At 56.3% G+C, this 16,596-nt stretch overlaps 1 protein-coding gene across 1 annotated transcript; it reads right to left on the reverse strand.

Annotated features, from left to right (window-relative positions):
* Positions 1–1,825: 1,825 nt before the first annotated feature.
* AGTRAP (angiotensin II receptor associated protein) lies at positions 1,826–16,373 on the reverse strand. The gene is made up of 5 exons (XM_081220772.1): positions 16,238–16,373; positions 8,419–8,453; positions 6,037–6,142; positions 4,969–5,203; positions 1,826–3,530 (listed from the first exon to the last, which is right to left on the reverse strand). The coding sequence occupies exons 1-5, from the start codon at positions 16,262–16,264 to the stop codon at positions 3,427–3,429; spliced, it is 507 nt and encodes a 168-aa protein (XP_081076898.1). The 5' UTR covers positions 16,265–16,373; the 3' UTR covers positions 1,826–3,426.
* Between the last annotated feature and the right edge of the window lie 223 nt (positions 16,374–16,596).

The following is a 16,596-nucleotide window of genomic DNA, read 5'->3' on the forward strand; positions in this document are numbered from 1 at the left end:
TTGGTCTGGGACACTTCCTCACCAAGAGACAAAGAGCCCACACAGCCTTGCCGAGCTTGGCGCCTGGTGTGGGAGCATCTTTCCCCGTTTCAGGCCCAGTGTGTGCTCTTTTGTTCTGCTTAAGCCTGTGTGTCATATGGCACCCGGCCAACCCCACTGCTCTATCTGTCCTCTTCGGGGAGGGGATGGGGTCCTTCCCCTGCGCCATGAGAGGGCCGAGCACAAGCACACTGCCTGTCAGCTGCCGGGAGAGACCCGCTGGCCCCCGGGAGACTGATGCCACGACTGAAGCCGATCTTGCTGTCTCTTCTCAGCGTGAGTCCAGCGCCGTCCATCAGTGTTTGAGCGTCTGATGTTTTCCTTGGCGCCTCCAATACCAAGCTGCCGTGGGCAGAAGTGCCTGGAGGACTCCCCTGGATTGACAACCGGTGCCCGGTGCTCTGCTTGCCCTGACCACTCGTCACCACCTCCACCTCTCCATCCAACACTGTCCTTTTAGAATGTAAGTCAGACCACGTCCGACTCTGCCCAAAGCCCTCCAGCAGCTCCCATCTCACACTCAACCAAAGTCCTTGAAATGACCTTCTGACCCATCTGGCCCCTGCTGCCTCCCTGACCTCATTCCTTCTTCCCATCCTTGGCTGCAGCCACGCTGGCCTCCTGACCGTGCCCCCAGACTGGGCAGGCACACGCCCGCTCAGGCCTTCCTCCGAGCTGTGCCCTGCCTAAAACCTCCCAAGCAAAATGGAATCTCCCAGGTACTCAGGGCTTTTTCCCCTCACTGGGGTATCCCCAGCATCTAGGACACTGCCCAGCTCCCATCGACTCTTGACTGCTTGTTGAATGAACGTTAAGACACTCTCCCTTATGAGACCTGCTGGGTGGAAAGGGGCAGCCACCCTCGTGGCCCTCACTGTTCCCATGTGCCTCTGATGGCCTCTCCTTGCAGGATGGCCCTTGGCTTCCTGGGGCCACCTTGCCTGCATGGTCAGGGAGCCAGAGCAGCCTGAAAGTTTAAGTCACTGTCCCCCAACCCTGGAGTAGCTTTGGCAGATGACCAAGAAAGCCCAGCTCCCGTTTTGCAACACATCGCACGCTTCCTTCAGGGTCTGCTCCTGGGGAGCTCCACCTCAGACAGGGGCCCTGCTCTGCCCTCTCCCCAAAGATCCGCTCAACGAGGGGCCCTGGGGCTATAAGGAACTGGGGTCTCTGAATATACTCCCCCTCTGTTTGACACAGCCTCTCTTATCTGTAACCGCCCCCCCACCGCCTCTTCCTTCCTTGAGAAATCTGACATGCTCAGGATCCAGATGCAGGAGTATATACGCTGCAAGCCTCCCACATGCCAGGAACTGGTATAAGCAAGAGAACTGGAACTTGAGTGTTAGCCTCCTGTCCCCTACCCAAGGCCACAGCCATGCACTTGACATGGGTCCTTCTAGCTGATGCTTTTACATCTTACCACATATACGCCACAAACAATACAGGGTATTGCTGAGAGGTTTTAAAATTCACACTAACACTCTCATATCACGTGTGCCATTCTGCAACCAACGTTCGGGGGGAACCAACATTGATAGAAACAGGCCTGGTTGGGCTTCCCTGGTGGCGCAGAGGTTGAGAGTCCGCCTGCCGATGCAGGGGACGCAGGTTCGTGCCCCTGTCTGGGAAGATCCCACATGCTGCGGAGCGGCTGGGCCCGTGAGCCATGGCCGGTGAGCCTGTGTGTCCGGAGCCTGTGCTCTGCAACGGGAGAGGCCACAGCAGTGAGAGGCCCGTGTACCGCAAAACAAAAAACAAAAAACAAAAAAGAACAACAACAAAAAAAATGAAATAGGCCTGGTTTATTCATTTGAACGGCTGAACAGTATTCCTTAGAATGAACGGACCACAGCTTATCTGCCCACCCCCGTCTGACTATGAGGCTGTTCCCAGTTTTCCACAGCTTCAGCCACCCAGCATCCCTTGGCCCCAGAGCACAAGCCCCTTCCCCGGAGGCCCATGTTCCTTCTTTCAGGGCTCTCGCCTCCGGACAGAGGACTCCTAATGCCTCTTCCCCCGTAGAGCAGGACCTGAGTTCACCCCTGTAGCTCCAGGCCCCTGCACAGCATGTGGCAGGCACTCAGCTTCTTTGGATGGATGGATACAGAAGAATGGGGGGAGGGGACTGTGCACCAGGCCTTGACCTCTTTGTGCCAGGGACGAGCCACAATGGCCTGAAAGAGCCCAGATACCTGGGGTCCAGTGATCAATGCCATCCCAGTGGGAGTGGGGTAGGGCCCTGGCCATGGGATCCTTGGAGCTTCTGGACAGGTGTCCCCGTCTGCTCTAAGGCCAAGACACAGGGTCTGCCAGGAGCCAACCGCCCCTGGCCTACTGACCCAACATCATCATGGGCTCAAGGAACAGCCCCCCCACCCCCGACAACCTCGCCGTCACGCAGGGAGCCGTCCCGAGGGCCAGGCACCGTACATTTCAGCCGCGTCATCACTCTCTGGGCAGGCATTAGCCCTCCTCCAGCAGACACGGGGGTCTGAGGGGCACACAGTCAGGGGCAGGGCAGGATTCAAACCAATACCTGAGCTGTCTGAATTCGGAGAAATGGACACCCATTTGCCGCAATGAACAGTGCCCTCCTCTGCTGGGCCCAGCTGGTCGTGAGCCCCTGCTTCCTCCTGCCGCAAGAGAATGGGCACCTAAGGCCTGGTGCCCTGGGGATTCGCTGGAATCTTCCCAGGAATGGCAAGTCCAGCCTCCAGCCCTGACGGGAGATTAAACGTGGCTCAAGACACACACAGCTAGAGGATTCCCTGAACTTTAATGCCGTGGCTCTGAGAAGGACCGCTGGAGGCTGTGGTGGATCTCTGAGGCTGCAGACACCACCAGCCTCCAGTGACGGGGTCCTGGGCCCCAAGTGACTAGGCAGTGAGAAGCCGGGGGTCCTCACCCCTGCACTCCTGGGGCTGAGTGTGACCAGAAGCTCTCAGAGCTCCTGCGGGAGGGCTTGGCCAACTTCGGGAGAGGCGCGGGGTAGGGGCATCACTGGCTCTTAGAGGCCTGACCCCGGCAGGCTCAGGCACGGCTCGACCCGGGGCCTGCACGGAGCAGCTAAGGGTGGAGGTGACAAAAGCGACCACAGTTCCCAGCCTGGCACCAGTGGGATACCTGGAAGGGAGGAGAGGCCTCGAGGAGTTTGGGACAGGTGTGCACAGGGGCTCCTGGCCGCTCAGGGCACTTGATTCAGGCAACCCCTGAGATGGGGAACCGGAATACACATCCCACATCAGTTCTGAGAAAGGTGGGGGGACGGGAGCGCCCCAAGGATGACATCTAAGGCACCAAGAAGGTGATGTAGCCTCCTCCCACGCCTCCCTCCAGTTTGTCAAACTGGCCCCTAGGCTGGGGCCAGGTGCAGCAGGGCTGGCTTCAGTATCCTTGGGGGACGTGAGCCCTGCTCTCCAGGTCGGCAGGGGCTTCTGGAGAGTCAATCGTCTGGTAGGCACTGTGCTCCTGTGAAGCTCCAAGGAAAGCTAGGGGGCGGGGGAGATGGGGGGAAAGAAAAAATGAAGGGTGAGGACTTAGGACATTCCACAAGGCCAAACCAACATCCTCCTACCCCTCGACCAGAAAGGCCAGAGCTGGGCATCCCAGCACCCGGCAGTGACAGTGGCAGCAGCCCCAGGCACCAAGCCTTTAGCTTATATTATTTAGTCAGTCCTCCTGTAACCCTACAGAGCAGGTGTTTTATTGTCCCCACTTTACAGATGAGGAAACTGAGGGTCAAAGAGATAAACTGACTCGCCTGAGATTACAAAGCTTGAAGCAGAGGACACCAGGATTCAAACCTAAGCAGCACGACCCCAAAGACAGGGCTCTTAGCCATTATGCCTCAGTGGTTCTCTGAGCAGCACACGCTCAGGAATCTGGCCAAGGGACGCCCAGCCCTGGGCCCACGGGCTCTCCTCCGGCTCCTCTCCCAGACAGAGCGGACACAGCGTGACTGTGTCCAGAAGGCCCCAGAGCCGGCACAGTTGCAGAGCCCAGAGGGTGCAAGGCAGGCAGTAGGGCTCTCAGTGCCACACCCCTCACTCCCATCTGCACTCTGCACATCTGTCCTGTGCTCCCGAACAGGCCCCAAGGGCCCTGGGCCTCAGTTTCTTCATCTGTCTAATGGAGGAACGTCACTGGCTCCTCCCCGCCCCTGGGCAGGCCTGGGCGGTGCTGAGGTTGCCCAGGGTGGGCGGCCCCGGGCCATTCCTGCCCTTAACCCAGCAGCTCTCCCAGCGGGTCACGGGCCACTCTGGGCCTCTCTTCTCAGAAGTGAAGGGTGGAAGACCACACCTCTCTCCACTTCTCTCAGAGACAGAGAAAGGAGGTGAGAATGTGCATCAGAGAGGGCAGGGGAAGGGCCACCACGAGAAGGCGTACAGCTCAGAGAGGCCGTGGGAGCGGGCAGCGGGTCTGGGCTAAGGGAAAGCACCTGCAGTTCAGGGCTGGCTTTGGCTGGGGCCCCCACAGCCTAGGCCAGCACCACCCCTCCCTTGGCCACCCAGACCCCGTATGTGGCAGGAGAGGGGGGTTCCAGTGATGGGGCTGGAGGGAGCTGAGAGGGGAAGCTGGCCCTGCAGGTGCCTACAAGCCTCGGGCCACAGACTGCCCAGAGCTGCCTGGGGCACTGGATCACGCCCCAAGCTGCACCCATGTTTGAGCTGACAGGGGGACCTGGCACTGTAGCCTGGTGCAAGGGAAAGGTCATACCAGGTGGGGACGGCCGGGGGGACCCCTGGGCTCCTGCAGCAGAGACCAGAAACTTGCACACGGTCCAGCCTGGCTCCCAGAGCCCACGCCAAGCCCCGCCCTGCACCTCGAGCCCTTCTCTCAGCGGGCAAGGTTGGCTCCCTGGGGCCGGGGCTGGGGGGTGGAAGGTGGAGACCGGGGAGAGGTGGGGAGATGGCAGCATGCCAGCACCTGGGCCAGCGAGAGGGGAGTCGGGGAGCTGGCTGGAGGCGCTGGCCTCACCAGTGTGGAGCAGGCGCTCCCGGTGCATTTGGTAGACGAACCAGCAGGAGACGGGCTTGAGGAGTGCGCTGACGATGGCCATGCCGGCGCTGAAGCGCTGTGTGTCCGAGAGGCTGGCCCTTGGGTAGAAGATGCTGATGTGGATAATGTCCAGGAAGATGGTGACCGCCAAGCCACCCAGAAACTGCAAGACAGGCCGGGCCCAGGGCCCAGGGGTGACCACGTGTCATCCGGGTTTACGAGCCCGCTGCCCCCCTGTCCCACCCCCTCACTCTCCCACCATATACACCAGGCCGGAAGCTCCACTTGTGCCCTACTGTGTCCTTGGGGTTTGCTGGAGAACAGATCAAGCCAGCAGGCAGGACTCTGTGGATGAGATGCCCGACTGGGGGCTGTGAGGCCGCGAGCAGGGATGCGGGGCCAGAGCACCTTCCCCCACCTCCTCTCATCCTGAGGCCACGACGAGGTACAAGACTTGGGTCCAGAGCCTCTGAGATGGAAGGCCCCTCAGAATTCACTTGCTCCATCTTCACCACCAAAGGAATCCCTTCTCAGCCATCCCGAGAGGCCGGTGCTGGTGCTCACAGCCATTTGGGTCTGAGCGGGTGTCGGGAAGCTCCCCTGTGGGACAGTTCAGCCAGACCGTGTCCACTCTGACCTCACAAGGTGGTGGAGTTCCCTCTTCACAGGCCTCCCGGCCACATCCCTCCCTATTAAGAGAGCCCTAGAGGTGGGTTACTGGCGCGTGACCCACTGCCCTCGGGGAAGGGCCAGTCTGGAACACTGGTGGGAGCCCAGCCCATGCCCCTCTTGGGGAAAAAATGAGCAGACTCCGGGCTCTCTGAGCCAGGCAGGCAGGGAAGGAGGCCAGACTAGTGAAGGTGCACATGGGCTGGTAGCCTGGGTGGGCTTACTTAGCAGGCTCTAGAAAGTGGAAAATGGGGAAAAAAGAAGGGAGAGGAGATTGGACGGCGCCAGGCCCACAATCACCCTCAAGCCAGTTCTCCCCCAGCTCACCATACTTATGGCGTCGACGGAGTCCCGCTGCGCGACGGCCCACACGCCCAGGGCCAGGATGGTGAAGTTGGACCACGCGTAGGCGCCCGGGAACACGATGCAGCCCCTGCGGGAGGAGGAGGCATCTGAGTCAAGTCAGGAGGTGGCCGCCCCACAGGTGCCCACCCCTCCCGCAGGTCACCTCCTAAGGCTCTCAGGTCTCAGGGCCCCTATGAGCAGAGACCACAGTCTACGGCCTTGTTGCTTCCCACCCCCCGTGCTCCAGAAATGTCAGCACATTCCACCACTCTGCCTCCCAAATGGATCCGGAATCTGGCCACGTCCCTCCGGGTCCAAACCACCATCCTCTCCTACTAGCCTCTCCCCACTGGTCTCCGTACTTCCACTCCTGCCCCCTCCTGGCCATTCATAAACAGCAACCAGTTAGGTAAATCAGGGGACGTCACTGTGCTAAAAGTTCTCCAACAGTTCTCTTGGAATAAAATTCAGACTCTTGACCATGGCCTATGGGGCCCTGTGGGATCTGGTGACACAGCCCAGCCTATACCTCCCATTCATTGCCTTGCTGTCCCCTCTACCCTGAACACTCGGTCCCTTTTTGTCATTTTAGCCTCACCTCAACTGTTAACTCCGAGACTCCTTCTCTGACTGCCCCATTTCAAGTACCACCTCACCGCTTTCGACCACAATGCCCACCCTCTTTTATTTTGTAGGGTATAACTGAACTGTTTACTTGTTTGTCAACTCAAAGAAAATAACAGTTAACCCAGAGCCCTTACTAGTATCTGGCACAGTTATAAGTGCTTTAAATTCGCTCATTTATGTGCATTTGTCTTAACGACCCCAGTAAGGAGGCACTATTGCTATCCTCATTTTACAGATGAGGAGACAGAGGCACAGAGAGGTCAAGTAACTTGCTGAAGGTCACACAGCTGCTAAGTGGCAGACCTGGGATTTAAACCCAGGCAGTCTGGCTCAAGAGGCTGTGCTCTTATCCGCCGTATTCACTCAGCTTGGATGGCCGCAGCACGCAGTGGGGTGCTTCATAAATTTAAATGGCATTCCCTGAAGTGTACCGTACAGAAAACATGTGCAAAGCACTTAAGTGTAGGGCACAACGAGGCTTACTCAGAATAAGTAATCTCATTTTTTTGGTTTTGAGAAAGCAGGCCTCACCAGCTCAAAATCTTGGGGAGCGTGACTGAGAAATCTGGATTTTGACTCTGCCCCTCGAGGTCATTAACCATGATTATCACTGTTCCCATTATTCATACCCGTTAACGTGTGCACTGCACTTCCACAACTGCAAAACGCACACGTGAGCTCAATGGTCTCCAGTCTTGGTTTGGCAAAGAAATCTCCCCAGAAACTCAACAGCTAAAGCAGATGGTAATGATGAAAATCAATCCTGAGGTCCTCAGGCCTCCCTTGTGCAGGCCTGGGCAGTGTCCGGTGAGCAGAGCATTGCCACGCTTCTCCCTCACAGCTCCTGAGTGTTGTGATTCCTTGCACCCATTTTACAGATGGAAACCAAGGTCCCGAGAAGTGGAGTCACTTGGTCAAGGTGACCTGGCTGGAATATAGCAGAGCCAGGACCTGAACAGGGTCAGTCTGAATCCTGCGTCTGCCGTCTCTGGGCAGGGGGTGTGAAGTGAGAGTGAGGGTCCAACCCTAAGCAAGTGACCTCACCCCTGTGTCAGGCGTCCACTTGCTGAGCCGCTGAGCTAACCCCCAGAAGGCGCCCAGCCTGGCAGCTGGTCTCTGGACACCCTCAATAAAGGTTAGCAGTTTTACAGTTTCAGAAGTTACGCTTTCACCTTCTGATGACCTTACAGGACAAGTGGGAGGGTCAGTAATGCTCTCACTTTATAGGTGAGAAAATGACTTAGGGGGTTTAAGTGACTCACCCAAGGTCACAGACACACAGAGCTCTACCTGATATCCACCCCAGCACAGTATAAGAGACCGGCCCCCAGGCTTCAGCACCTCAGACCCCCCCAGATGCGAAGGCCTCGGGGAAGAACCAGAGGGGTGACAAGCCCAAGGGGCTCGGGCAGTGTCTGGAGGAAGGTTGAGCGGTTGGTACTGCCCTGGGCTGTTGCCTCCCTGAGGATGAGGGCTCGAAGCTCCTAGGGCAGTGATGGCAAAGGCCTCTGGGTACTGCCTGCCCCTCTGACATCCTTGGAAAATGGGGAGCTTGCTGACGATGCTCTTGACAAAGGTGCTATTTAGTCTTGGAACGGGCTGGGAGACGTGGACAAGGCCCGTGAGACACATGGATGCAGACCCAGGACACACATGGACAAGACCCCAAGGAGACACGTGGACCCAGATCCTGGGAGACAGGTGGACATAGAACAGGACACTCAGAGAGTCACTCACCAGATCGTCAGCAGCCAGTGAACCAGGAGGATCGCCTGTGGCACACAAAAAAGAGGGAGTGGGTGGAGGAGAGATATCTGTGAATGTGACCACCATGGTGGCAGGGGGTTGGGCAAGAAAGCTTTTGGAGCCAGAAAACACCGGAAGCCCCCGCCTAGCACCTAAGAGCGCTTCAGCAATGTCTGTTGAAATGAAACACCACCAACAGTGACAGAAGAGAAGGTAGAGAAGGAGGAAGAGCACAGGCCAGGCGATGCTGCCACGTCGCCCTCCCCACTCCCTCGGGGCAGCTGACACCCACAGCCCTTCCTGCTTCCAAAGGCGGGAGGCTCCTTTGGGGAACCTGGGAATCTGCTCTGGAATCAGAGGAGCCTCAGTGGGAAATGGGGGTGGGGGGGAGCTCAAATGAGGCTGATTTCTTAGGTCATTGGAGCTGGGGTGCCGTGTGGGGACGGGGGGATGCGGGGTGCGTCCAGGGAATGGGAGAGCAGCCTGGTGGCAGAAGACCAGAGGGGAGAGGTGGGCCTTGAGGGCCCCGGCAAGGAGCGTGGATTTCAGCCCAGGTGCACTGAGGGCTTTCCTGCAGGAAGGTAACACGCTATGATTTGTTAAGAAAAGAAATCCCCCTGGCTTTTTTCTAGAGTTCTGCGCTATCCCACCCTGTTTGTTGCCCCCTATGTCCCTCAAAGACAGCCCTCTTTACTGCAACTGGTCTCTATTCCTGGTTATCAGAAGGGCCCTGATTGCAAAGCAAGTAAAGAAGGAAGGAACAGATGCTATGGGGAGGACAGGGCAGCTGCCAGCTAGAGCTTCCAAAGAAGCAGGGAACTCGGAGCTGGTGCTAAAGGGGACACAGGGACCAGCCAGGCAAAGGAGAGGGAGAGCGGGGTGTCCCAGAGTGGACACCCGGAAGCACAGGCAGGGACGCAGGACCCAGAGCCCCGAGGAGGGGTGGCCCTGAGGCTGCGGGAGCCCAGGAGCCCCAAGTCGGGAGCTTCAGTGGGGCCTGGTGGTCGGCGGGGGCCCTTGAGGGGGTTTGCTCCCGGCACTGAGCGGTCAAGTTGGGAAGGGGAAGCCAAGAGCCTGGGGTGGGGACGGCATGCTGGGCCCAGACAGCAAGGGTGGACGGCCAGGACTGCGGTGGTTTCTGGTCTGGTGCAAGGGGCTAAGGAGAGGGAGCCACCTGCAACAAGGAGCTCTGGCTGCGTTTCTAGAAGGGTTACTACTTATGGCACACCTGTGATACGCGAGGCCCTCGGCCCAGCGCCCCACGTGACCTTCTCTGGGCCTCACAACAGCCTCTGGAGCAGATACTAGAATCAGTCCCATTTTACAGTCAAGAAAACTAGGCTCAGAGGTCAATTAAGTTGATCGTGATTCCACTGATGGCAAAACTCAAATGAAATTGTAAGTCTGACTCCAGAACCAGGGCTCCTTGCCTTCACGCTGGATGCACGGCCTTCAGTGGACAGGAGCTATTCGGGCTTGAGACAGACGCAGACGTTTTCCACATGGGGGGCAGGTGACATCCGGGGCAGACGCCCGGGACCCCACCTTCACCCCCAGCGCTCAGTGAAGTGAACAAAGCCCAGAGTATGGTCCACAGCGCCCAAAGCATCCCTCTTCCGGCTACAGAGGACTAGAACAATTCTGTAAGGACCAATGCACCTGACTTTACACAGGTCTTGAGACTCCGAAAAAGTTGAGTCTACATGACAGAAGGCTACTCTGGAAGGAATCTTTGCCATCACCTTCCCTCGTTTATTACCGAGTGCATCCCACGCGTCAGGCAGCACTCTGAGATTTTTGTGCATAGGCACGCATTTCATCCTTACAATCCTCTGAGGTGCAATTTCCCCCATTTTAGAGTTGAGAAAACTGAGGCTCAGACGTAAGCAACTTGCCCCAGGTTGCACAGCAGAGCCACGTTTCAAACATGACTTAGCCAGGTGTTGTCCGACGCAGGGCCTGGGCAGATGTGCCCTCTCGTTACAAAGGTGGGGAAACTGAGGCAGAGGAGGCCTAATCTTCTAAGGGTTTCTTTTCCCAGGGGCTGAAGAGGAGGGGTCAAACAGCGCTAAGTTTCTGAAACATGTACAGTTTAAGTCGGCATCGCGGGCACCAGCTTGGCCTCCACCCTGGGGATTCAAAGGCGAGCTAGGCAGATGCAGCACTGGGCTGCCCTCCCAGACCTGACACCTGGGGTGGGCGGGACACTGTGAACCAGACAGTCACCTTAGGAGTGTGGATTTCCAATGAGACAGCCTGCTGCGAAGGAAGTTACAGCAAAGGAAAAGGAACCTCACTCTGCATCAAGGGAGAGGTGCTTAGGAGGCTTCTCTGAGGGGCGAAGGGGGTGAGAAGGGGTTAACCAGGGGCAGAGGGGAAAGAAGAGCATTTCAAGCAGAAGGGACAGCACCTGCAAAGGCTCTGTGGCAGAAAGGAGCATGGAACATTCTGGAAACGGAAAAGAAGCCAATGTGGCTGGAGTGGAAGAGGAGAGTGGAGAGGAGGGACAGGAGGCTGGGGGTGGGGCAGGGCTGGGCCTGGACGGTGTGGGGCGAAATTCTAATCTTTATCTTAAGAGCAAAACACTGTCCCCCTCTGTCTAACAGGAAACCCTGCCCACAGAGGGGAAGGGACCTGCCAGAGGCCATGACACGTGGCCAGCCACGGTGGTCCTGGTGTCGGTTTTTTAACTAAGACAAGACACCAAGGAAGGAGCCACAGGGGAGGCAGCTCACATCGCCACTCCTGAAAATCTACACCAAATCCATCCCTCCCTTGACTTCTATTTCAGAAACGGTCTTCATTTCCAAGTGCTCTGGTTCCCACCTCTAGACTGTGCACACTGCAGGTCTTTAATAAAGGGGTGCTCTTGGCCTGCAGAGCCCAGCTTTATCATGGTAAGAGGAAAGGCTGAGACCCAGGGAAGCCTGTGGGGGAAACCATTCTGTTTAACCTGCGGGATAAAGTTTTTCCTGGAGCCAGAAAAGCTTGTAATATGGAGTGAGCACCTGCTAAGGTCCAAAACTAGGCCCTCTCTTTTGGGCAGAACAGAGTATAATCTGGAAATCCTGCAGATCTTTAGCAGACACACATCCCCTCGGTGTGACATCACTTTTGTTTTCTAAATATTTAGGAAACAGAGCATTAGTGGATCCCTTCTCTTCAGCCCTGGGAAAAGAAACCCACAAAGACTAAGCCTCCTCTGCCTCAGTTTCCCCATCTTTGTAATGGGAGGGCACACTCACCCAGGCCCAGAGGGGTCTAACGTGCAGGAAATCTCCAACAAGAAACCCAGCCAAGATTCTAAAAAAGAGTGGATATATGTCTATGTATAACTGATTCATTTTGCTGTACACCTGAAACTAACACAACACTGTAAATCAACTATATGCCAATAAAAATAAAGAAAAGAAAAAGAAACCCAGCCAAACCGGCTCTGCCCTTCCTGACAGCCCTCATCTCAGCACAAAAGAACTGTCTGCTGGCTCTGGGGAAGGCTTCTGGTAACCAAGGGCGTACAGGGGATTCCCAGGTACTGCCATAGAGAATGAGGGAGGGAGGGGCCTGAGCATGGGCCTGGGCAGCCTGACCGTTCTGACTGGGCAGGAGGAAACAGACTTGAGCTCCTGGACTCTTCCTATAGACTCGGCCCAGGGGGGCTGCCCCGCCCTTTCCCAGCTGGTGTCCCATGTGTCAGAAGACTGGGGGACAGGGAAGGCCAATGGGCCAAGGCAGCAGGGGGTCGTAGGATGCTGGACTGGGGGCAGGAGACCTGGGTTCTGGTCCAGGGGCCACGTCCCCATGTCTGAGCCCCGGGTTCCTACCCTGTGAAATGGAGGCAGCACCCATCACCCACGTGTCCCATGGGGGTGCCTCAACCGCAGAGACAGGCATCTGACGGTCACTGGATGCACCCGCTTACTAACCGTAAGTACTGTGTGGAACAGGCATCCAGAAACAGCGTCAACCACATCAACCCCTGCTACTGATGAAGATCTGCCTGTCACGTGTCTACACTACCCTGAACACTCGGCCCATGTCATCCTTGCAACGGTCTGGCGTAGAGTGTTAACCCTGTTTTACTTATGAAGAAACTGAGGCTGTGAGAGATTAAGTAAATTGGCCCAAATGGTAATGCTTATAAACAAGAGAGCCCAGATGCAAATCTCAGAATAGGTCTATCTGGTCTGAGTTTTCCTGCTAATAAAAATGTGAGGAAGGGGCTTCCCTGGTGGCGCAGTGGTTGGGAGTCCGCCTGCTGATGCAGGGGATACGGGTTCGTGCCCTGGTCCGGGAAGATCCCACATGCCGCGGAGCGGCTGGGCCCATGAGCCATGGCCGCTGAGCCTGCGCGTCCGGAGCCTGTGCTCCTCAACGGGAGAGGCCACAACAGTGAGAGGCCCACGTACCGCAAAAAAGATTTTAAAAAAATGTGATGCTACACCACCTCCTGGACCACTAAATCCTCCCCTTATCACCCTAGAAGGTAGGGTCTAATTTTATGCTCTTTTTATGGTGAGAAAACTGATACTCAGAGAGGTTTAGAAATCTGCTCCAGGTCACACAGCTAGTAAGCAGCAGTGTCTGGCTTTGGACAGAAGTCTGTCTGGCCCCAAAGCCTGTGCTCTATCCACAGTGCTGGAAGAGCAAGGGAAGGGTAGATGGAAATGAGGAGGTTTGACCTTGAGAAGGCTAACGGGGAAACCGCAGGGTCCTGCGGATCAGGACTTAGACCCTTCGTTTGCCACTAGAGGGCCCACAGGGGTGGGGGTGGGACTTCCCAGACAGGTGGTAGACAGACCTAAGGTCACCATACAGTTTTGTATTTTTTCAGCTTGCAGGATTGAACCTGTGCCCTGGGCAGTGAAAGCGCTGAGCCCTAACCACTAGACCGCCAGGGAATTCCCAGGAAAAATATACTCTCTATATTAATCTGGATGGAGGGAATTCCCTGGCGGTCCAGTGGTTAAGACTCTGTGTACTTTCACTGCCGAGGGCGCGGGTTCAATCCCTGGTCAGGGAACTAAGATCCCACAAACCGCACGGCACGGCCAAAAAAACCTATAAACAAACAAAAACAAAAACACCCAGAATATATTTTCCTGGTCCTGTGCAAACACCCGGTGGCCTGTTGCATGAGGCAGCAAGATACCCGGGGACCCCCGAGGGCTGAGGCTAGGGGACAGCACTCAGGGCTGCCGGAGAGCAGAGGCAGAGGTGGGCAGTGGTTAAGGGTGTGGGCACTGCAGCCAAGTATGTGGATGGGACCCCAGCTCTGTGACTTAAGAGCTGTGTGACCTTGGGCCGGTCACCTGAGCTCTCAGAACTGCTGCTTGCTCTTCTGTAAAGTGGGACAATAATGCTTCACGGGTGTGTTGCGTGGCTACAGAGAGGTGGAGGGATGTGCGAAACATTCAACGCAATGCCTGCCAGGTAGTCAGCCCCCCAGACGTGGCCATCCTCATTACTATTATACAGTCAGCTTCCAGAGTTCTTAACCCTCATGCTACACTACCCCCTGCACCCTCCTCCAAAGGGCCTTTCTCCCAAGACCTCACAAACCCAAGCCTAGTGCCTTCGAAGCTTGTCACACTGACATTCCTCCAGCTCAGGACTTGCCTCACGGGTGGGGCTGGGTTAGCGACTGCCCAGAGGGCCTGGGGCACTTGCTTCTGCTCACCTGGCACCACTGCCCACTCCAACTGGGCTGGGCACAAGCAGGCATTGAGCCAATGCCCAAGGAATGTGTGAAATAAGGGAGGGGGTAGTGCAGGGCCACAGGGGTGCATCTCCCCAGCTCCCAAGGGGCTCTGGTCTCAGAACACCCCACTCAGACGGCGGTGAACAAGGATCAACAGCTCTCTCCACAGGGCGGCCAGGTTTAACAACAAAAACACAGAGCACCCAGTTAGTTTTTAATTTCAGATAATGAATAATTTGCTAGAATGTCCCAAACATTGCCTGGGATATACTTATACTAAAAAATTATTCATTGTCGATATGAAATTCAAATTCAACTGGAGGTCCTGTATGTTACCTAGCAACCCTAGCTGCTCAGGCCCTCCCAGCACTTAGTTGTCTCTGATTGGTATCAGCTAAGACCCTCGGAGAGATGATGTTTTATTTCCCAAGTCAAGGGAAGGACCAGACATTTCATTCCGGGCACCCAAAGCCAGCACAGCTCACACCTGGGGTCGTGTGTGGCCTGTCCCACCCATGAAGTTGCTCAAAAAAAAGCCCCAAACAGACTAAGCCCACCCCCCGTGGACAGAAAATGTCAAGGCAGAAGTCAGTCCTAACTAATTGGTGGCCAGGAAAGGACACAGCTTTGAAGTCTGACCCTGATGGGTTCAAATCCTGACTCTGCCACTAAATCTCTGTGGGACCTTGGCAAGTTACTTACCTGGTCTGAGCTGAAGTTTGCTCATCTGTAAAAATCTCAGAAGGTTGATGTGATTAAATAAATAACCTGGCACACCACAGATGCCCCCAAAATGCGGGCTCTCTCCCCTCTCAATTCCTGCGGCTCTGACCCTCATTTCATTCCCTCTTAGCAATTATTTTAGGCAAATCTCTAATTAGAGAAAAGGCGGTCAACATTAACCCCACACAGGCTGGAACAGAGTATTGACACCAACAAACCTCAGCTGCCCTCATGTAAACTTCTTCCCAGCTAAACCTTCAATCCAGGTCCATTCCCTTGTTCCAGCCATCTCTCCCCCTAGCCGTTGTCTGAAAGCTTTGGGGAGGTTTGCTGAAGCAAGTATTAAGGAAAGTATCAAGGGACGTCTTCCCATGTGAAGTCACAGCACAGACGGTGTCTAATCATCCAAATATGGATAATGTATTGCTCTGTAGTCATCTATCTCTTAGATTCCTTCAGTACCAGACACCACGGCTGCTAAATTCTTTGTCATGCGTGAGTAAAGGGGCATTCCTGGATACTACAGTCTCAAAGGAAACTGCACTGAGACCCAAAATGGCAGGTTTGGTGCAAGGTTCATACCTTCCTGACCAAAGCTAACGGCTTCAGCCTCTCAGTGGCAAACAGAGCCAAGAAGCACTGGGCATGTGGGGCGGGGAGGAAAAAAAAGAACAGCCGCTGGCATCCTGACAGCTGAGGACACGGCTCAGGAAATGAAGACACCCCAGGAAGCTCCAGCGTTTCCCTAAATGCGCAAAGTTGGCGTTTTCTGCTTTTAAGTAACTTCTATTGGTGTCTGTGCTATTTACGAAATAAAGACGTTGAATTTATAAACTTTGAAAAACCACTCGTCCGTGATCACAGCTGCCAACAAAGGAGGCTACTAGGTTGGTGTCTGAGGTGCAGGTGAAAGGTTTAGCCCCTCTCTCGGTGGAGGGGAGGTGTGCCGCCTCTAAGTCCCCCCTCGGGCTCTCGGTGGGCCCCTCCCCCCGTGCCTTCCTCTTTCCCCAGGGGAATTCTGGGCGCGCAGGCCGAAGCGAGCCTCAGGGGCCCGGCGCTCCCAGCTGGGCCGGTCTGACTCCGGGAAGAGGGGGCCTCTTCCCTCCCTTCCCTCCTCCAGTTTCCTCTCGGTCTTTCCTGCTGGCCTTCTGTATCCCCCTCCTTGCTATGGTCTATCCACCCACCTCCTTCTCACCTGGACTCTGTACGTTCTCCCTCTCCCTACCACCCCTCTTTCCCCAAACGCTCGGTCCTCTCACCTCTAAACTCCTACTTTAAAAGCGCAAACGCCCAACACGCTCGGGGAGACCCGCCCCGCGCCCGCGTCCGCCCGCCAGCCCGCCAACCCGCCAGCGGCTGGGCCACCCCCGCCCCGCCTATCTCCACCTTCAGGTTCACGGCGGGCAGCTCCATCCCGACCAAGCTGGAGGGAACCTGCGCGACAACCGCGTGGGCTCCTGGTCTACGAACTCGGGAAACGAACTTGCCCGGCTCCGCCCCGCCCGCGGACCCGGCTCCAACCCCCCCCGGGGGGGGATGGGCACGTGAGTTGGGTCACGTGACTGTTGCCCGGTTGCTAGGCGACGGCGTCCGGCTGCTAGCGGCTTAGTCCCGCCACTGCCCAGGTAGTTCCCGGCACCGCTGGAGAACATCCAGATTTGCGTCGCAAAGGGCACAATGTCTCGCCGAGTTGAAGTCCCTGCAAGTGGGCTGATGGGACCACCTGCAGCCAGGAGAGCTTGGGG

The sequence above is a fragment of the Mesoplodon bidens genome (genome assembly GCF_964165515.1).
Source record: "Mesoplodon bidens genome assembly, chromosome: 2".
Lineage (NCBI taxonomy): Eukaryota > Metazoa > Chordata > Mammalia > Artiodactyla > Ziphiidae > Mesoplodon > Mesoplodon bidens.

Excerpts from the sequence above, each read along its gene's own strand:
- AGTRAP (XM_081220772.1), bottom strand. The coding sequence starts at position 16,264 with ATGGAGCTGCCCGCCGTGAACCTGAAG. Across the intron at positions 8,454-16,237 it reads TGCCCGCCGTGAACCTGAAG|GCGATCCTCCTGGTTCACTG; the intron begins GTGGAGATAGGC and ends TGTGTGCCACAG. Across the intron at positions 3,531-4,968 it reads CTCCCCTCTCGCTGGCCCAG|CTTTCCTTGGAGCTTCACAG; the intron begins GTGCTGGCATGC and ends CCCGCCCCCTAG.